At 36.5% G+C, this 21,693-nt stretch overlaps 1 protein-coding gene across 1 annotated transcript; it reads right to left on the reverse strand.

The window, feature by feature from the left end:
* Positions 1 to 892: 892 nt before the first annotated feature.
* On the reverse strand, positions 893 to 8,496 carry LOC6049141 (putative helicase MOV-10). Its single transcript, XM_038256634.1, has 4 exons — positions 8,273 to 8,496; positions 7,909 to 8,211; positions 6,625 to 7,840; positions 893 to 2,549 (listed from the first exon to the last, which is right to left on the reverse strand). Exons 1-4 carry the CDS (start codon positions 8,322 to 8,324, stop codon positions 1,079 to 1,081), a joined length of 3,042 nt encoding a protein of 1,013 aa, XP_038112562.1. The 5' UTR covers positions 8,325 to 8,496; the 3' UTR covers positions 893 to 1,078.
* Between the last annotated feature and the right edge of the window lie 13,197 nt (positions 8,497 to 21,693).

The raw sequence follows: 21,693 nt of genomic DNA on the forward strand, positions 1-21,693 counted from the left end.
ACGATCGAGATTTCTCGAAAGTAAGACAAATCTCGAACTGAAATTGGAAAAAACATATTTTTTGCAATTGCGTCGCGAAACTATTTACTTTTCCTGTCATTCTTGAACGACGAAATAGCCTACTTTCTGTACCAAAAATAACAGAATCGAATAGCAACACTTTTCAAAATAAATGCTGAAAAGTTCTACTCTTCAGCACTCAAATGGGTGCTGAAAAGTTGAACTTTTCAGCACTTGTTTCGAAAAGTAACACTTTTCAACATTTTTTTTGATTTAAACGATTTATTGACAAAATACATGAACATTTGACATAAAATTTAACTCAGTGTGTGTTTTTTGGAATTGCAAAAAATGTTGTATGGAACTCGTTGCAAAACTTGATTTTTTCAGCACTCTTCGTATTTATCCAACTCGGTGAACCTCGTTGGATAAATGTACGACTCGTGCTGAAAAAATCCTCTTATGCAACTTGTTGCATAAACTACTATTTTCATATTGTCAAATTTGAAAACAAATTGGAAATTAAAAAACTACAAAATGAAAAAAATAACATTTTCAAGATTTCAAATCTCAGAATGTTTTAATTTTTCATATTTTCAATTTGCAAATTTACCAAATTTATCATTTTTTTGTATGATATTCTTGGTTAATTTAGAAAAGCTTAGGTGATTTTTTTTAGTTTTTAAATTTCCAAAAATGTTTAATTTTGAATTTTGAAAGCAAGCTCGATCCTTACATCGATAGTAGATCGATTGATAATCTCAATCTACTATCGACTAGTTACGACCTCTTAGGTTACGACTTACCCTTAACAAATTACGATCGAGAAAATCTCGAAGAGTTTGGTCATGTTACTGCTTGCAAACAACAATGGCAGAATAAAATAACAGTATTTTACTGTCAGTCTTTAAATCAATTTATTTGCAATTTTCCTTTTAGTTATGATCAATATCATTTTTAAAAAAAAACAACACTCTTCCGGATCGCCAGCGAAACACTACGTAAATAAATAAATAAAAAAAAAAAAAACAATATAAAATTCGCCCCACAAAAAAGTAATCACATCACGCTTCCTCTCTCAAATCTTCACATCACTAATCTTCCTAATGAGCGCGTCCATTCGCTGCTGGACCTGCACCCAGTTATCGTCCTTGCCGCCACCACCTCCGCCCTCCGCCTCGATCTCCTGCACCTTGTGCTGCTTCTCGTCCAGCTCGAACTTGACCCCTCGGATCGCTCCCGCGCCGTAGCAGTACCGAATGAACTCGTACCAGTTGGCGTCCTTCTGGAGCGTTTCCGGATTGCCGATCACAACGAGCAGTGCCTTGGCCCGTGTCAGTGCCACGTTGAGACGCTTCACGTTGTCCAGAAAGCCGACGCCGCGCGTTCCCGACCGGACCGTGGTGAGTATGATGACGGGCTTTTCACGACCTTGGAACGCTTCGACGGAACCGACCTCGACCGCGTTCCAGCCGTGGCGTGCCGTCATCTGCTTGAGCTTGATGCACTGCTTTTTGTACGGGGACACGATGCCGATGTCGAGTTGGGTGACGGGGCGGTCGTTGACGCCGTCCGTGAACAGCTTGCGCAGGTAGAACTCGACCAGTTCGATTTCCTTCTGGTTAAAGTAGCTGGCCGAGTCCTGCTCGCGGGCCAGTTTGCCCATGGTCGATTCGAAGATGATGGGGAAGGACTTGGCGGGCAGTTCCGGCCAGTTGAGCGCCCAGTGGGTGTGGCATTCTGCAGCGCACGGTTTCAGTTCGTTCTGGTAGAAGGTCTTGTTGGAGAAGTGCAGGATGGCTTCGTGGGAGCGGTAGTTCTGGAGGAGTTTCGTTATCAGGGCGTTGTTGTACTGGTTTGTTAGTTTGGATTTTTGGTAGACCGGAAGGTTCATGAGTCGCTCAAGCATCGAGCGTTTCAGGCCCATGTCGGCGGCGAACTCGGAACGCGTGACCGGTCCCAACTGCTTCGGATCGCCGGACAGGACGATCGAGCCGTCGATCTTCCCCGGTGAGCTGATGATTCCGGCGATTGGGACCAGCGCGGAAGCTTCCGTGGCGCTGCCGCACTCGTCGATGAACACGTAGCTAAAGTGGCCCGGCCGGATGTTGGCCTGCACCAGCTTGCCGGAGGAGGTCAGCGTGCTGATTACGATCCGCTTGCCGTACAGCTCTTCCTTCGAGGGCAGTCGATAGCAGCCGGTGTTGAGGTTTGAACACTCGATCAACTCGTAGCTCATGTCGGCCATCATCCGCTCGGCTTGCTTGGAGAAGAACCGGAACAGATCGTCCTTCGGGATGACCCCGAGCAGTCGTTGGGTGATTTCGTTGCACGCGTAGTTGGAAGAAGCCGTCACGAGGACAAACGCTTTCGGTTTGAGCTTCCAAATCTGGGCGATCGCCTCGACCAGGGTGGAGGTTTTACCCGTTCCCGGAGGTCCGAACAGCACGTACGGATACGGTCGAGCCGTCTCGTTGACGATGCTCACGATGGCCGTTTGCTGCTCCACGTTGCTGGCCACGTTCGGGTTGAACCACGTGAAGGATTCCCTGAAATTTCAATAATTTCTTTTAAATATTCGTCACTTTAAATGTAAAAAAAAACTATTTTTTTTAAATTATTAAGATTTGTCAATTTAAAAAAAACTTAAAATCCCATTTTTTTTCGATTCTAAGAATTTTAAAAATTCTTCAGATTTGGTTATCTAAAGTGACATCTTCAGATAATCGAAAAACAAAAAAAATATATATATACATAGGTATATTTTTCGTTGTCTTGTTTTGGACGTTGAGTTCAAATTTAACCCCAAAATGGTTTAAAGTGATTTGGAAACATTAAATCCAAGATGGCGGTCGAAATGGCGGCGATGAAATGTTGAGAAATGCATTTGAGTAATTCAACGGGGTACAACTAAAAAAAGTGTCAAACGAAACCAATTCGCAATTTTCAGTGTAAGAACGGGTCTTGACCTGACGCTCATGGTTAAGCGATTGTCCACGAACCATACAATGTATGGGTAAATGTCCACGAGGGGAGGGGTGGAGAATTCCTAAGGGCATCTCCAGCGCTGGGGTGCAAATCAAATTTGCACCCGGCTCATGAATACCGAGATCAAATTTGCCACCTTGAAAAAACTCCGTCATCCCCACCGCTAGGGTAGCAAATTTGCCACCGAAACAAGCCCACCGCGGAAGGCAAATATGGGTTTTTATCATTTTTTGCTCTCGTTTACCTTCAAAATCAATAATTATGCGTTGATTCACGCCTAGAAATGCTAAAAGTTTATTAACTATTTAATCCTATTGAAAATTTCAAAGAATTTCATTTTTCGAAAATGTCGAAAGTTAAACCATTTGCTACCCGATTTGATTCCCACCCAATTTGCTCTCGAGTTTGCCCCCGAGTCTCCCACCGCGCGTAGCAAAGCATGTATCAAATTTGATCTCAAGTTCATCTGTAGAAGAAAAATATGTGTCGGTACCTGTCGGGTACTCATTTTCTGATACCCGACAAGTACCGGCAAGCCGGGAGCAAAGTTTTGAATGCGTGTTATGGAGATTTTGGTATGTCTGCTCTTGTGTACCTATGATTCAAAAGTTCAAAAATTCAAAAAATCAAAAATTCTAAAATTCAAAAATTTAAAAATTTAAAAATTCAAAAATCCCAAAATTCAAAAATTCAAAATTTCAAAAATTCAGAAATCCAAAAATTCAAAAATTTAAGAATTCAAAATTTTAAAAATTCAGAAATTTAAAAATTCAAAAATCTAAAATTTTAAAATTTAAAAACTAAAAAATTTAAAAATTCCAAAATTTGAAAATTCAAAAATTTAGAAATTTAAAAATTCAAAAATTATAAATATCCAAACATTCAAATAAATTTAAATTCAAAAATACGAAAATTCAAAAAGTCTAAAAATTTACAATTTTAAAATTCAAAAATGCGTTAAAATTGCTTAATGTTTGTTGTTTTTTTAAATTTATTTAGCTATTTTTTTGGTTTTTTCATTTTTTTTTATTTTATCAATTTATTTTTTATTTTTTTTCAATTTTTTTAATCTTTTTAATTGTTTTGTTATTTTTTTAACTTTTCCAATTTTTTAAATATTTTCAATTTTTTTGATTTTTTTTATTTTTATTTTAATTTTAATTTCTTAAAATTTATTAATATTTTAATTTTACTTTTATTTTTTTATGTTTTTAATTTTTTTTAATTTTTTTGTATTTTTTTTATTTTTCTTTTAAATTTTATAAATTAAAAAAATATATATTTTTTAAATCTTTTTAAATTTTTTAAAATTTTTTTCCATTTTTTTTTATTTTTTTAATTTTAATTTTGTTTACTTTTAATTTTTTTTTAAATTTGTATTTTTTTTAATTTAGTTTATTTTTTAAAGTTATTTTTAATTTTTTTTTAAATTAAAAAAAAAAATAATTTATTTTTATTTTTATTTTTTTTATTTTAATTTTTTTTTTATAAATTTTTGTAAATTTTTTTAAACTTTTTTTAAATTTCCTTAATTTTCTTTATTTTTTTGTAAATTTTATTTTTTTTAGATTTTTCAATAAAATTTTGGATTTTTTTTTTTCATTTTTTTTTCAATTTTTTTTTTATTTTTAATATTTTTTTATTATTTTTATTTTTTTGAATTTTCTTTAAGTTTTTTTTTTCTAATTTGATTTATTTTTATTTTTTTTTAATTTTGTATTTTTTTTAATTTTTTTATACACAAAAAACAATTTAATTTTTTTCCGTGCATCATTCCATTTGCCGCAGTAGCAAACCAGCAGAATAGCGGGTAGCAAAGTGAAATCCCGAAGAACTGAGAGCAAATTTGCTACCGCGACAGGTACCGTGAAGGGGTTGACGTCGGGTGCAAATTTGATTTGCTTCGATGTTTGCTACCCGCGCTGGAGATGCACTAATAAAGTATCCACGTGATTTGTGGATGGTCCCAAATCAAAATTGCTTTAGAATTTTCCATAGAAAATCAATCAGTCAAAGATTTTTTGGGAATCTCATCATTAGTACCACTTAAATTTATTTATTTCGTTTTGTTCACAAACATTGTTCATCTACGTGGCATATAATTTTTCGACGTTTGACGTTACACCTGCAAGATGATTTTTTGAGTTTCTTTTAACCGATCTTTCGTGTGCGAGATAAGTGAGCCATGTTTCTTTTTGATTTTTTTTTCTCTTGATGAGGGTCGCAAAATTTTCTGTTGGTGAAAATTCTTCCATCACTGGTCAAAAAAAGTCATATTGCATCGACCTTGTCATACAAAATAGGCATTCCAATATTCAAAAATCTCAAGAAGAGATTTTCTGATCTATTTGGTATCTTCGGCAAAGTGACAGGGGCACGAAAATAGAAAATCCCGATTATCATTTTTTACGTTTTTGTCACTAAGGAACCTATTAGACTATGACAAACAAACAAACAATCTTGCACTCTTTCGTGTTCGACAGTTTTTGATGCTTTAGGGGTCTGGAAAAAATAATAATTTTTTGAGTGCGTTTTTTTAGTTTTATCTTATATTCCCTCGTTTTGAAACTCGAAAACTGTTGGTTCGTTTTTCATTGTTAAAATATGTTGTGTAAAATGTTATGCTCTTTTGAATAAAAATAATTTCAAAACTAAAAAATCTAGCTCAACATTTTAAAATGTCCAAAATATTTATTTTAAAAATGAGCTCGTCTGATTTCAAACGATTATCTTCTTTCTGATAAATCGAGCTGGCCCAATTTTTGCACTATTTGATTTGAAATATATTCTTCCATTTTACTATCGAAATATTTCAATTTTAGAAAGTTGCTGTTGTCATTTACTTCTGACTGCTTAAAAAAATGTTTTCAAAATACACAGAATTTGCAGAGCGCTTCCCTTACACCGACGGGAGAATCAGTACCTCGAATGCATAAAATTGGCCACCGACAAAAACAATTCGCTAACACAGATGTTAACTTTACTGACCTAGACTGCCATTCTAAGCATAATTGTCCCATGTAATTTTTTGACGATTTTGACCTTTTGACATTTTTAAGTTTATTTTGTCGTATACTTTTCGAAAAACCCATAAAATATAGTACTTTGTTCGGAAACTCATCAAAAACAACACCAAGTCTGTATGTCCCATCGTTACACTTCTACGCATAACTGTCCCACCAAGTATTTTCTTTCACGGGATCATTAGTTATACGAAGCATTGAGTCTTGTTTACATACTGTATAGCAATAGGATCATAAATAAGAGTGATAAACTAATAAACTGGGGCGATTGGGGACACATAGGACGAATAAGAACCCACGGGACAATTATGCTTAGAAACACAGAAATCGATCGAAAAATTTCAATCGAGTTTTTCTCAGTTGCACTTTTTTGAACATGGGACAATTATGCGTAGGACGGCAGTAGAATGCATACAAATTTGAAAGAAATCTAGCGTTTACCAAATCCATCGTTGCATTCCAAGTAACTCTCGATTAACTTTACTCTCGATTACGTTCTCACTAGTACTCTAGAACTAACATAAACTACGTTATTAACAGTTTTGAACTGCATAGGAAACCCGTGACGGATAGGTTGTTTTGAGAATTTAATCTAGATAATATAAATACAAACCTTCCAATCGTCGCCACCTTGCAGACCATCACCGTCGGAAAGAAGAACCCACTCAGTCCGTGCCGCTTGACAATCTCCAGCGCCTGGTACTCCATCCGGATGGGCGTCCGGTTCGGGTTAAACTTCATGTGCCAGCGAACGTCGTACTTGAGCGGTTCCTCCGTCTCAAACAGCACCTTGTTGGAGCAAATCTGCGAGATGACTCCGATGACCGTCTTGAGCGACTTGTTTGGTCTCGTGTAGGACAGTTCAATGTAATCCCCCTCGACCAACGAACGCGGAACAGTGCTGAACTGGTTCAGCCGGAGACTGTAGAACCGCTTTGCTCCACAAGCCGCCAAATGAACGTCCTTCATGTCGTACTGGGACAGCTCGAACTGAACGTTGTAGTCCTCGACGTTGTTCATCAGCTGGAGAATCTGCACGTAGTTTGCCGCGTTCAGTCGCGTCTCCGGATCGGCGTCCATGAACGATCGAATGTCCTCGCACATCTTGCGCTCCTTGACCGTGTACGAATCCACCATTTTGAACCCGTTCTTGAACACGGCCACCATCTCCGGCGGCGGCGGATATTCCTCCAGCTTTTTCAGCGCGATCGGGTTGTCCTTGACACGCAGCTCAACCGGTTCCTTCAGCACCCGGAAGTGGTACTGCTCGATGTACTCGAGCACGCGATTAAAGTGCACCAGAATGCTGTAATCGTGTTCCGCCACCAGAAACATCCCCGTCGTTATCGAGAACTTGAACGAGTCCCCGGTGTTGATCGTAATCGGCCACACGTCCCGCATGACCGGCATCAGCTGCTGCGTCGTGTGGTACAAATACACCCCGTCGACCTGCATCGCCACGTGATGGTTGTTCCGGATCTCGAACAACGTCACCGGACTCAACGCGTCGTAGTGCTGAACCACGTCCAGCTTCTGGCCGGTCGAGAACCGCTCGTCATCGTTCGAAATCCGAAAGACCTCCCCGTGGACGTCCTCAAAGTGCTTCGAGTACTGGTCGGGCGTTTTGAAAAACTCCCGACACACGAAGCAATTTCGCGAGGACGGCGGAAAACTCTGCTTCAGCATCCGCTCGATCGTCGTGACGTGCCGGATGGTGGCCAGCGGACGTTTCGCCTCCACCATGTCGCGAAGTTCTTGCAGTGCTTTGTCGTTGTGCAGCGCAACCTCCTGGGCGAGCGTTTGCTTGTCCTTTCTCTTGGCGGTTAGCTCTGAAAAGAACAAAAAGTCATCACTCCATGGCATCGCAGCTCGGTTGGCACGTCGACGGAGTTCTTACCGGCATGGTTTCGCTGCTCGTGTGACTCGAGGAGATCCCGCAAACGCTCCATATTGAACAGGAACAAACTTGGCGCCGGATTCTGTTCTCCCTCCTTACCGACCTCCGTGCCCTTATTCCGGTTAATGAGATCGTGGTTCATCAACACCCAACCCAGTTCGTCCATTTTTACCCGGGTTATTCGGCGTAACTTTATCTCCTCGAAGAGTTTCTCGCGCAACTTCCGCTTTATAATGCCCCCATCCTTGATCAGATTGTGCCGATATATACGGACGACAAACGATTCAATTTCGTGCTTTTGACCTGCGCGGGAACATTCAACGGAGTTTAAATCGTGGGAACCGGATTACCGTGAAGTACTTACGATCGAACCGCTGCTGCATAAATTTGTTGCTGGTCACTTCCATGGCGGGCATTTGGAAGGTGATACTTTTGACGAAATAAAAGTAGTGATACAGTTAAAAGATACACAAAAATAGTTTAATTGAGACGATTCACGAAATTCACAGTGTTTTTTTAGGATTACAAATTGCTAATGATAAACGTTACAGCTGGGTAGATAAATAATAAAATTGCGCCAAAGCGATCGGCTGAGCAGATGACACCGGAAATGATCGTGACAGATGTGGGTTAAATTGGCCACATGGGAAAGTGGAACACAGACTACATTTTCACAGACGGATGACGCACAATAATTTCGGCTAGGGAAGAGTGTGTGGAAAAGTGCTCAGAAATGGTTTTAAATCGTGTAAATAAAAAAATAACAAAGTCAAACTAACAAGTGACCAACCATTACGAGTTGAGTGTATATTAGCAAAACATGCTGCGAAAAAATACTGATATTACTTCAGCAGGGAAACGTTAGCAGAGAAAATTTTAGTTCTCGTATTGGCCACCAGATGGCGTCATTGAAATCCAATTTCCCTGCTCACTTCACATCGTCAGCAGGGAAAAAAATTGTGAAGACAGCAGGGAAAGTGAAATTTCCCTGCTAACGTAAATAGGATTTTTTAAACTATAATTTTTATCGTAAATGCAATCTTATTTAAATAAGTTTTTTTTACGTATTTCAATGCCTTCGAATTTGAACAAATATTTTCCCTGCTAACGTATCAGTTACTGAGCCAGAAGAAAATTCATAGTCATGGATCACAAAAATCGGCGTTGTCAAACCAAAATAATAATTTAAGTGTAAATTTACATTCAAACTTTTATACAATGGTACTCAAATATGTTGGTGTAAAATATTTTCAAATCATTCCTGTTCTTCAAGTGTTCAGCAGTGAATTCTATCATTGGGGCGTGGCTTATTATTGTAATGAGCATTTTCCTTGCTAACTTCACAGTTTTTTTTGTCACAGTTACCAAGCTTTTTGTTTTTTGTTTTTTTTTTTTTTTTTTTTTTTTATATACAAGCTAAGTTCTATGTAGAACTATTTAAAAAATAAATAAGTAGTTTGCATTTAATTTTACACTAGCTTCTTCTGAAATTTAAGTTTATTTCTGGCTCAGTAACTTTTACGTTATTTATGATGAAAAACATACATCCGATATTAAAGCTTCTCCTCCATTAGCTAAATCAGGCCTGACCAACCCTTTTTGCTCAATTTTTACATTTTTGATCGTCTAATTAACAATTGTCAACATTTTCATGATTTGTTTGATGGAATCGATTCTCATGTGACCAGCGAACATAACTTGGATAAAAGTTTGAAAAAAATATACATACTAGTCACTTTTATCTTCATTTTTAAGTCGAAAATCAATCCGGCTCGCGGGCCAGTTAAAAAAAACTGAGATTAAATTGCATTGAAATAAACAAAAAATACTGATTTGATCAAATCAGCTGGAAGTTGTTCAAATAATTACCGCTAACGTAAGCAGCGAAAATATAAAAAAAATCGTTTCGTAAATAGTAGGCAAATTCTTAGAGATTTGGAGTTCCTTCAATAATTTCTTTACTATTAATCGCTTGACATTAGAATGTTTTTTAGAGCAATTTTACAAAAACTATGGAACATTGAGGCCAAAACTCCTAGCGACATCCATTTGAATTATTTGAAAATTATTTTTTTTTCTTAAGTTAAATTCGTGTCTCATAATTGATTCTTTTAACTGAAGTCACGGACGAAATGACCCTGCTTACGCGTTCCAGAATTGATTGATTTTTTTTCAAACTGAAGTCCCAAACAAATCAAAAATGTTTTCCCTGCTAACGTAACAGTTTACTGGGCCAAGTGTTACTTCAGCAGGGAAAGCGTAGGCCACGCCCCCACAACGTTGTTAGCAGTGAAAAAAGTGAAGTCAGCAGGGAAAAAATCTGCCTATTTTTTTTATTATGTTTTCAAAACATATTGGGGCATGATATATTTTTGTGGCTTTCATGTTTTTTTCAATTAGATATATTGCTTACAAAATAATATTTTCTTGAAATTTCAAAAACAGAAAATAGTTTTTCCTTCAAGAGTATCAAGGCGATATTTACAATGCGGATTCAGTGGCAATGTTATTACTTAACTAATGAAAAAATGATTCATGTTAATGTTAAACTACTACCGTAATCTGGGGTGAATCGGGACTACAGTCTGAATAGGGACAGCAGTTTTTAGAGCACTTAAAGCTTTTAAATTTGGAAATGGATGTACACATTTTGTTGGCCTGACTCTATTATAACCGAATCCAACCAGAAAAATCAAAATATTGTGCTCCAACATTAAAACTGTTGTCCCAATTCGCCACATGTGTCCCGATTGACCCCAGTTTACGGTATTGGTTGATTTCCCTAAGGTATACTGCCGTTCTACGCATAATTGTCCCATGTTCAAAAAAGTGCAACTGAGAAAAACGCGATTGAAATTTTTCGACCAATTTCTGTGTTTCTACGCATAATTGTCCCGTGGGTTCCTATTCGCCCTATGTGTCCCTAATCGCCCCAGTTAGCAGTTTATCACCCTAATTTGTAATCCTCTTGCTATACAACAGGTAAACAAGGCATAATGCTTAGTAAAACTAATGAATCCGTGTAAGAAAATACTTGGTGGGACAATTATGCGTAGAAGTTCAACGATGGGACAAACAGACTTGGTGTAGTTTTTGATGAGGTTTCCGAACAAAGTTCCAGATTTTATGTGTTTTTCTTAAAGTACACATCAGACTAAACTTAAAAATGGCATGAAGTCAAAATCGTCAAAAACTGACATGGGACAATTATGCGTAGAACGGCAGTATAGTTTGGGAAAAAATATCGAATGCAATTGAACTCTCAAACTACCGCATATGAGGTGAAAGCTTTGCCCCCATACATGGCCCTGTAAAAAAACATAAATCTGCGGTCTTCACAACTATTTGCCCTGCTGACGACGTTGTGGGTCGTTTGCGGGACGTGGCCTACGTTTTCCCTGCTGAAGTAACACTTAACTCAGTAAACTGTTACGTAAGCAGGGAAAACATTTTTGATTTGTCTGGGATTCACTTAAAAAATTGATTCTGGGACATCTGTCTGAAAAAAATATAAATATAAAATAGAAATGTAATTGTTTTAAAATAAAATTCTAATACCAAGCGGTTAATGATAAAGAAATATTTGCAAGGAAATCCAAATTTTCAAGAGTTATCCAACCAGAAAAGATGTGATATTGTTATTTCAAACAAAATATTTATTTGAGTTTACATTACAATCGTACTTTTATGAAAAGGTAGTAAAATGTGCTAGTGTTTAATTAAATAGATACCTACTGATTTATTTTTTAAATAGTTCTACATGACCTTAGCCTGTATAAAAAAAAGCTTGGTTACTGTGAAGTTAGCAAGGAAATGCTCATCATAATAATAAGCCACGCCCCAATGATAGAATTCACTGCTGAACACTTGAAGAACAGGAATGATTTGAAAATATTTTACACCAACATATTTGAGTACCATTGTATAAAAGTTTGAATGTAAATTTACACTTAAATTATTATTTTGGTTTGACAACGCCGATTTTTGTGATCCATGACTATGAATTTTCTTCTGGCTCAGTAACTGATACGTTAGCAGGGAAAATATTTGTTCAAATTCGAAAGCATTGAAATACGTAAAAAAACTTATTTAAATAAATCAAAGCAAATATATTGTTGAAAAGATTGCATTTACGATAAAAATTATAGTTTAAAAAATCCTATTTACGTTAGCAGGGAAATTTCACTTTCCCTGCTGTCTTCACAATTTTTTTCCCTGCTAACAATGTGAAGTGAGCAGGGAAATTGGATTTCAATGACGCCATCTGGTGGCCAATACGAGAACTAAAATTTTCCCTGCTAACGTTTCCCTGCTGAAGTAACATCAGTGAAAAAATGGACACATTTTAACCCTTTCAAGCCAGAATTTAAAAAAATAGTATTGGGGAAATTGTCTTTAAGATCATATAAAAATGGCTAAATGGCTAAAAAATGTTAATCAACATATGAAAAATTTTTGTGCCATTTTTTCACCTGCGACCACCACCAAGAAAAAAAGTTAAAATTCAAAAGTGTCAAATTTACTTTGAAATGAAAATAAACAGTAGGTTTTCCGAAGTTTCTCTGTTATTATATAAGCAAAATTATTATGTTTTGTATCCAGCTTTTTAAGCGAAAATGGCGTTCGAATGGTGAACGTCCGAAATGTCAAAATCACTCAGTGGTACCAACATTGCGAAAAAGGTGTGCCATGGCATGACAGCCGCATTTTTTTTCTAATGTTAGTGCTACTGCGCAATTTTGACATTTCGGACGTTCAACATTCGAACGCCATCTTCGCTTAAAAACCTGGATAACTGTATAAGTACGGTATGCTGATCGAAAGGAACGCGGTCAAGAAATGTTGCATGTTCTTTTCATGACCCCTCCAAGGAAAGTTGACAGTTCGGTATGAGCGCGATTGACGGTGTGCGCGCTTGAGGTTCTTTCGAGGAAAAAATAAAAAGATTCAAAATATTCAAAAGTTAAAATTAAATCTGAATTAAATAGATTCAAAATGTTTTTTTCAAAAACTTTTAAAACAATTATGAACAAAATTAAGAAATCAATAATTGAAAATTTCTTTAAAAAAAAGACAAAAAATTAGAAATTTTTAAATTCTGAAACTAGAAAAAATAAAATTAAAAAAATATGTAATTCGACGGTAACATTTCAAAAGGCATCATGTACATTTTGACACTTTCTGGGTTATTGTATATTCTGAAAGAACTTCTAATAAGCTACCTCTCCACCAAAAATGAGCAAAAGTTACTTCAGTAAAGTCTGTTTAATCATGATTTTAAATAAAGTAACATAAACAAAATCTCTGCCATCAGCAGTCCCTGCTTATATAGCCCTGTCAATCTGTCAAACAAAAGGCTACATAAACCTCGTGACGAAAAAAAAAGCAACATGAAAAAAGCGCCATGTACATTCGGCGAAGAAAAACGAATCATAACAAAGCGCCCCCCCTCAGTGACAGCAGGGTGATATCGACGTTGGTGATTTCAAAAGAATTTATGTTTGTTTTTCTCAAATAAAATTACGGAAATAATGTTTTATTGAATATGGATGATCAAGTATCAACAAAAGCAACGTTTTTCATCGTTTGTTATCATTAGAACATCTTATTTTGCTTTTATATAAAAATGGTAATTGAAAATGGATGCTCAACATTCAAATGCGTTTTTCTCAAAACGCATGGTTTGTACATGATGCTGTCTGAAATGTTGGCGTCGAATTATGAAATAAGGAAATTAAAAAATTATTTTTGCAATTTTAGTAAGTTTTTTTTTCTTACTCTTGGTGACACCTTTATTTACAAGCAATAACTGTTCCAAAATGGATTATGATGTAACACACAGCTGTAAGGAACTCCAAAACTCTGTTATGTACCTCAAAAGAACTTATTGTATCTTGATCATTCACCAATAAAACCTCGAATAAAACCGAATTGAAAATTGAAAAATCAAAAAAATATGTAATCATGAAATAAGGAAATCAAAAAATCAGGAAATAACGAAACCAGGGAATTAGGAAATTTGGAAATTATGATATTAGCAAATTAGTAAAATATAGAAAATAAGAAAATTAGGAAATTATGATATAAGGAAACAAAGAAATTAGGATATTAAGAAAATAGGAAATTAAGAAATTAGAAAATTCATAAGAAAGGAAATTAGGATGTTAGGAAATTTGGAAATGAGGAAATTAGGAAGTTAGGAAGTTAGGAAATTAAGAAGTTAGGAAATTAGGAAATCAGGAGTTAAGTAAGTTAAGAAGTTAAGAAATTTGGAAATATGTAAATTAGGATATTCGGAAACTAGGAAATCAGGAAATTAGTAAATTTGGAAATTATAAAACAAGGCTGATTGATTGATTGTTATAATTTGGAGGTTTTCGGAAATTTGTATTTTCGAATTTCTATATTTTCAAACTTTTTGAATTCAGACTTGTACATTCGTTTCGAATTTTAACATTTTGGAGCCATTGAATTTATAAAAACTTTAATATTATAATTATTATTCAATTCTGCATTTTTTTTAATTTAGAATTTCCAAATTTCAGATTTTTGTTGAAATTTTCTTTATTATTTAAAAAAAAATGTTTTTTGAAATTTCTGAAATGTTTATTTTTCATATTATTGAATTTATTGTTTGGTTTGATTTAAAAATTTCAGATTATTATTGTATTTTTAGTAAAAACATAGATATTTGTATGATTATTGTCAAGTTTTAATTTCACTCCGATTTACTTCATTTTGGACCCGCAAGTGTGGATCAATCGGACAGCGCAGGGGACTCATAATCTAGAGGTAGCTGTTTGGTACTAGCAATAAATAGTTGGTGTATTCTGTTTTTTAAGATTCGGCGGGAATTTTAAATATTTTTATACCCAATACAAAATTATTAAAACGTTTGTAATTACCAGTCACATTCAAAATGGAAAATTACAATTCTTTGATTTTTTCATCAAAACATATTACAAACAAGCACCGCGCGAAGAAACGTCAAACGCAATCTTTCCGTTTCTGTTACTTTTCAGCTGCGTACCGCGTAAGAAAAATCTTTTCGTGACACTTTCCTTGACCGTTTCTTGGGCGTTTTTTTATATTGAGTTTTGCGTTTCTTCCAATCAGCATACCAGCCTATAAGGTCGGTATGCTCTTCAAAAGAAAGGGGGTCAAGAAACAGCTTAACGAACGCCAGAACAAAAGAGAGGGAATATTTTCTTGGGGCTTTTCTTCACCCTCTCTGGCTTGTTTTCACTACCGCTGCTGCCCATTTGAAATTTTTCTTGACCGGTTTCTTCCCAAGTGCATACCTTACAATAACCTGAAAGACGAATCAAGAGAGATGGAAGAAAGAGGATGCATGCAAAAAAAAATCAATTAGGAGCGGTGTGTGGATGTGTGTATGCGCAGGACGAGAAAAAAATCGACAAAAGTTTTATTACCCCACTTAAGTGGCACGCGCAGTCCGGTGCCCGAAGGATATCATATAAAAAGGACATGCGCGTCAAGAAAACAATAAAATAACCTGAAGTGCCTACTCGGTCCTAACCAGGTCCCAGCACCTAAAAGGACCTCATAAAAATAATTTTATGAAAAGAGAACCTGGAATGCCTGACGAGAAACAAATAAATAACAATATTCGTGAAAAAGGACAGGCGCGACGGGAAATCAATTATAAATTACATTATCTATGGGTTAAGTCATAAAAGGACCTCGACTTCCCACTGAGAAATTTGCTAGGAATTTTGGCTCGAGCCTCGATTCGATTCAGGCTCGATCTCCAGGCTCAATCTCGAGCTAAATCGACATTTGAGATCTCCCCAAAAGGAAGAATTAAAGCGCGGCGATTCATGATTCGAGGTCAGACAAGTGAGTCAGTCGTTAGCCGATCAATCTTGACTTAACGCGGAAACTTGATCTAGCTTTAGCTCATTAGATTACAAGTTGTAATTTTAAGCTAAATCCTGTGTAAAACTAGAAGTATCTTAAATCTTGTATTGAAAGTGGTTTTCTGTGTTGAAAACATCCGAAATATCCAGAAATACAATGCCTTGGGCAGCCACATGCTTCAGAGGACAATCTAAAATATTTTTTGTCTATGTCCTAATGTTTAATGTTTAACTAGGTTTCTTTGGGTATTTAGTTCATCTTGCCCGGAACATTCATCCAACCAAGAAAAACAAAATACATACAAGACGAACAACTAGGCAATTCATTTTTTCATTCTAAATGATTTGTGACTATGGATGACCCCCTAATAAAATCAGCAATCTAAACTTTATATGAGTCTCCCACCCTCTAAGGAGCATATATCAATGAAATGATTAAGTCGGAAAATTCGTTAAAAATGTTCATGATGTCCTGAGGTTTCATTCACAACCATGCTTCATTCATGGGAACGCGCGCACTCTCACTCTCTCTATGTCGTGCCATGCCACAGGTGGCCATACTCAAAAGAGGGAAAAGACCACGTGTATCGTTATTATTGCACTGAACGGATCTCATGACATGCTACAATACTAGGTACTATCGACTGTCGCACATGTTTATGAATAGTATTTTCATTACTTCTGATATGAGTGAAATGTATAAGCATAACAATGTAAATGGACCAAAGACGAAGTTTGATTAAACAGTCCATCCTGCTCCTGCCTGATGGAAACATCTACTGATGTGAGCAGGATGGGCTGTTTGTTCACACTTTGTCTTTGACCAATTTACATTGTTTTGCTAGAAATGAAATACGCAATTGATGAACGTTTTAGAAGGAGACGACGTCGTAAAGTGCTGATATCGCACTCCGTGCGACACTCGCACTGTTATTATTTACGTTTGTCGGTTTGTCCCTTTACTTTTGTTCCGTTTTCAAGCTGGTTGTGGGAACAACACGTCCTGAAACTTACGTGGCCCTTTGAGACAGTTAACTTTTTCTTGCGTCGGTTAATATTTAATGAAACGTTGGATACTTTCCCTATTTTTATCAAGCCATTCGAATGCTAAAAACGTTGACTTTATGGGTTATCAATAGATTTGAATTAAACCACAGAAGTTATAAATATCAGAACTCTATTAATAGAAAACAAACTTCTAATATATAATATATTTTTTTTAAAAGACATGAAGCGAAAGCCTACTGAAACCACATCATCTCACTTTCCAGAAGCGGTCACAAAAGTGCATCGTTCAGCTGATTTTCTACGTATACACATTAACCGCCGAGAACTTCTGGCTCTCGTCAGTGGAGAGAACGAATCAGGCGCAAACAAAGCAAAACAATCGTGCTTATTCATCGACGTGCCGCCGATATTAAAGGCGGAAAAAACTATTAAAAAGAACAATAAAACAAAATCTAGACGACACTTTTGCGACTAGAATGTTTGGAGCCCCCGACAGGAGACCAGACGAGAAACTGAAGGAATACGGGAGTAGGAACTCTCTCCTTGACTTTTGTTCATTAACTGTGGGTGACCTGGTTGAGTGGTTTGAATGATTTTTAAATGATATTTTTTATTGGATTTCAATGTTTTTTAGGAATATCCAAAATTAATCGAATAGTATTTATAGAAGCATTTTTAAAGCTAGATGAATGTTTTATTTATTTGCAAAACAATTTAAAAATTTAACAAATTTGATGTGTCTAATAAATCAAATTTTAATTTGTTATTTTTTTGTATTTAGAAACCGCCTTAATTCGAGCCTTAAGTAAAAAGTATTTAAAAGGTCCAATGAACCAAAAAGTAAAAATAAAATTAATTTATTGACCCTTAGAAAAAATCCAGCTTATAAAACATTAACAAATTGTCAAAATCTTTAATAACTTAATGATCCATGCTAAAGCGGTATATGCACTTCGGAAGGAACCGGTCAAGAAAAAAATCAAATGGGCAGCAGCAGCAGCGCAAGCGAGTCAGAGAGGGTGAAGAAAAGCCCCAAAAAATCGCTCCCTCTCCTTTGTTCTGCTGTTCGTAAAGCTGTTTCTTGACCCCTTTCCTTCCGATCTGCATACTAGCCTTAAGAACGGAGATCGGAAGAAAAGCGGTCAAGAAAAGTTGCACATTCTTTAATTCTTTTATTCTGAAATTCTCAAGAAAAAAACTCCAATTCTGAAATTTCTATGTTTTTGAAAAACTTGTCTTTTTTTGAAATTCGGATTGTTAGAAATAAATAATTTCTATTTTTTTTAATTCTTATATATTCGAATTTGAAGTCTATTGAATTTTTAAATGCTTATTCGATTTTTACATTTCTTATTTTTTTTATTTTCTGTTTAGTTAAAAAATTTGAATTCTAAAAATTTTAGTTTTAAAAATATTTGATTTTTTTTAAGTTTTCAAATAGATTAATTTTAAATATCTTGAAATTATTAAATTAAAAAACGCTTTTGTTGATCTTAAAAATTAAAAATTCTGTATTTAAGACTTTGCAAATTTCTGAATTTATATTTCTTTAAATTCGAAAATTTTAAAATTATTGAATTCTTAAATATTTGTATTTAAAAATTTAAATTTTGTTTAATCTCATTTAAAAACAAATAGAAGAAAGAAAATGATTATTTATTTCAATTTTAACTCGGAAATTGTCCAAAAAAATGCAAAAACGTTTAAAAAACACTCAAAATAACTACTCAAACCAACTTAAACCATCATTCATACCGCAGAAAATCTTAGGAGCTGAAGCTAGGGCTAAAGTATGAAATCATACAAATTCTTTAAACTGTAGTAAAAACCTTTTTAAATTACAAATTTGGAATTTAAGGTTTGATTCATTTAATTATTCTTGTTAGGTGGTTTAATTTTGTTATAGTCTTTTTGGCTTCCTCTCCGAGGAATGCCATATAAAATCACTTGAAAATTGGCCAAAAAATGTCACTGCGATTTCTCGGAACTGGCTGAACGGATTTGGACACTTCCGGTTGCATTCGATCCCTCTTAGCTTCCGATAAGTCGCTATTGAAAATCTTCCCCGTAGCCCTTTCCTGTCAAAAGATATTTAAGAAAAACGATTTGCAAACCTAAAACTGAAAAACAAAAAACGATGAAAATTTTTCAAAATTGCTTCATTTTTGCATAACTAGGTAGTCTGGAATGTCCTCCTTCCCGGGCTGAAACGGGACAAAAATCCATTGGAATTTGCCAAAGTTACAGCCACTTTAAGAAAACTGTTTGCATTCAGCCACCTTCAAATCGACTAAAACGAGGCCAAAATTAACCGAAATGTCGGCATGTTGCACATTTTTGGAAAGCTCTTTCAAAACCCAATCCACTGAGATACATATCTCGACGAATTATTAAGCTTAGTCGTTAATATCTGCGCTAAACTGCTATTTTTGACGATACCAATGCATTATCACATGCTGGTTCGCCCATCCGGCTAAAAACCCACAACTATTATACTTCATTCGAAAGCATTTTTCATCGTGCTTCGAATGTCATCTTAGAAATAAAATTCCCTTTGTGAATCGCGTCCAGCATGCAAATATTTCACCCGACCTCAAATCAGGTCCAAAATAGCCTCAAAAGTCGAGCGGCCGGAAGATTGCTCGAAAACTCAAGTCGAGCACCTTCCGGCCGGAAGATTGTTCGACAACGCGCAGGGAAAAAAAACAAATCAGCTCAGAGAGCGAGCGGGAGAGAACGAGATTCGAACCCACAGGCAAAAATAAAACTCTGGGGCGCGCCCTAGCTCACTACGCCGACTCGACTTGCTGAGAAGAGTGCAACAAGAACGCGACCAACTGGTCGCAATTGGTTTACGGCAGACTATTTTATTTTGGGGAACCCGAGTTTTGGCTTCCTCTCCGAGGAATGCCATATAAAATCACTTGAAAATTGGCCAAAAATGTCACTGCGATTTCTCGGAACTGGCTGAACGGATTTGGACACTTCCGGTTGCATTCGATCCCTCTTAGCTTCCGATAAGTCGCTATTGAAAATCTTCCCCGTAGCCCTTTCCTGTCAAAAGATATTTAAGAAAAACGATTTGCAAACCTAAAACTGAAAAACAAAAAACGATGAAAATTTTTCAAAATTGCTTCATTTTTGCATAACTAGGTAGTCTGGAATGTCCTCCTTCCCGGGCTGAAACGGGACAAAAATCCATTGGAATTTGCCAAAGTTACAGCCACTTTAAGAAAACTGTTTGCATTCAGCCACCTTCAAATCGACTAAAACGAGGCCAAAATTAACCGAAATGTCGGCATGTTGCACATTTTGGAAAGCTCTTTCAAAACCCAATCCACTGAGATACATATCTCGACGAATTATTAAGCTTAGTCGTTAATATCTGCGCTAAACTGCTATTTTTGACGATACCAATGCATTATCACATGCTGGTTCGCCCATCCGGCTAAAAAACCCACAACTATTATACTTCATTCGAAAGCATTTTTCATCGTGCTTCGAATGTCATCTTAGAAATAAAATTCCCTTTGTGAATCGCGTCCAGCATGCAAATATTTCACCCGACCTCAAATCAGGTCCAAAATAGCCTCAAAAGTCGAGCGGCCGGAAGATTGCTCGAAAACTCAAGTCGAGCACCTTCCGGCCGGAAGATTGCTCGACAACGCGCAGGGAGAAAAAAAAAACAAATCAGCTCAGAGAGCGAGCGGGAGAGAACGAGATTCGAACCCACAGGCAAAAATAAAACTCTGGGGCGCGCCCTAGCTCACTACGCCGACTCGACTTGCTGAGAAGAGTGCAACAAGAACGCGACCAACTGGTCGCAATTGGTTTACGGCAGACTATTTTATTTTGGGGGAACCCGAGTTTTGGCTTCCTCTCCGAGGAATGCCATATAAAATCACTTGAAAATTGGCCAAAAAATGTCACTGCGATTTCTCGGAACTGGCTGAACGGATTTGGACACTTCCGGTTGCATTCGATCCCTCTTAGCTTCCGATAAGTCGCTATTGAAAATCTTCCCCGTAGCCCTTTCCTGTCAAAAGATATTTAAGAAAAACGATTTGCAAACCTAAAACTGAAAAACAAAAAACGATGAAAATTTTTCAAAATTGCTTCATTTTTGCATAACTAGGTAGTCTGGAATGTCCTCCTTCCCGGGCTGAAACGGGACAAAAATCCATTGGAATTTGCCAAAGTTACAGCCACTTTAAGAAAACTGTTTGCATTCAGCCACCTTCAAATCGACTAAAACGAGGCCAAAATTAACCGAAATGTCGGCATGTTGCACATTTTGGAAAGCTCTTTCAAAACCCAATCCACTGAGATACATATCTCGACGAATTATTAAGCTTAGTCGTTAATATCTGCGCTAAACTGCTATTTTTGACGATACCAATGCATTATCACATGCTGGTTCGCCCATCCGGCTAAAAAACCCACAACTATTATACTTCATTCGAAAGCATTTTCATCGTGCTTCGAATGTCATCTTAGAAATAAAATTCCCTTTGTGAATCGCGTCCAGCATGCAAATATTTCACCCGACCTCAAATCAGGTCCAAAATAGCCTCAAAAGTCGAGCGGCCGGAAGATTGCTCGAAAACTCAAGTCGAGCACCTTCCGGCCGGAAGATTGTTCGACAACGCGCAGGGAGAAAAAAAAAAACAAATCAGCTCAGAGAGCGAGCGGGAGAGAACGAGATTCGAACCCACAGGCAAAAATAAAACTCTGGGGCGCGCCCTAGCTCACTACGCCGACTCGACTTGCTGAGAAGAGTGCAACAAGAACGCGACCAACTGGTCGCAATTGGTTTACGGCAGACTATTTTATTTTGGGGGAACCCGAGTTTTGGCTTCCTCTCCGAGGAATGCCATATAAAATCACTTGAAAATTG

This window comes from Culex quinquefasciatus, chromosome 2 (assembly GCF_015732765.1).
Source record: "Culex quinquefasciatus strain JHB chromosome 2, VPISU_Cqui_1.0_pri_paternal, whole genome shotgun sequence".
Taxonomy (NCBI): domain Eukaryota; kingdom Metazoa; phylum Arthropoda; class Insecta; order Diptera; family Culicidae; genus Culex; species Culex quinquefasciatus.

Bases quoted from the DNA above. Each gene is read 5' to 3' on its own strand.
- LOC6049141 (XM_038256634.1), bottom strand. From the start codon at position 8,324: ATGCCCGCCATGGAAGTGACCAGCAACAAATTTATGCAGCAGCGGTTC. The intron at 7,841-7,908 runs GTAAGAACTCCG...TGTTCTTTTCAG, and splicing joins CGAGCAGCGAAACCATGCCG to AGCTAACCGCCAAGAGAAAG. The intron at 2,550-6,624 runs GTTTGTATTTAT...TTGAAATTTCAG, and splicing joins AAGGTGGCGACGATTGGAAG to GGAATCCTTCACGTGGTTCA.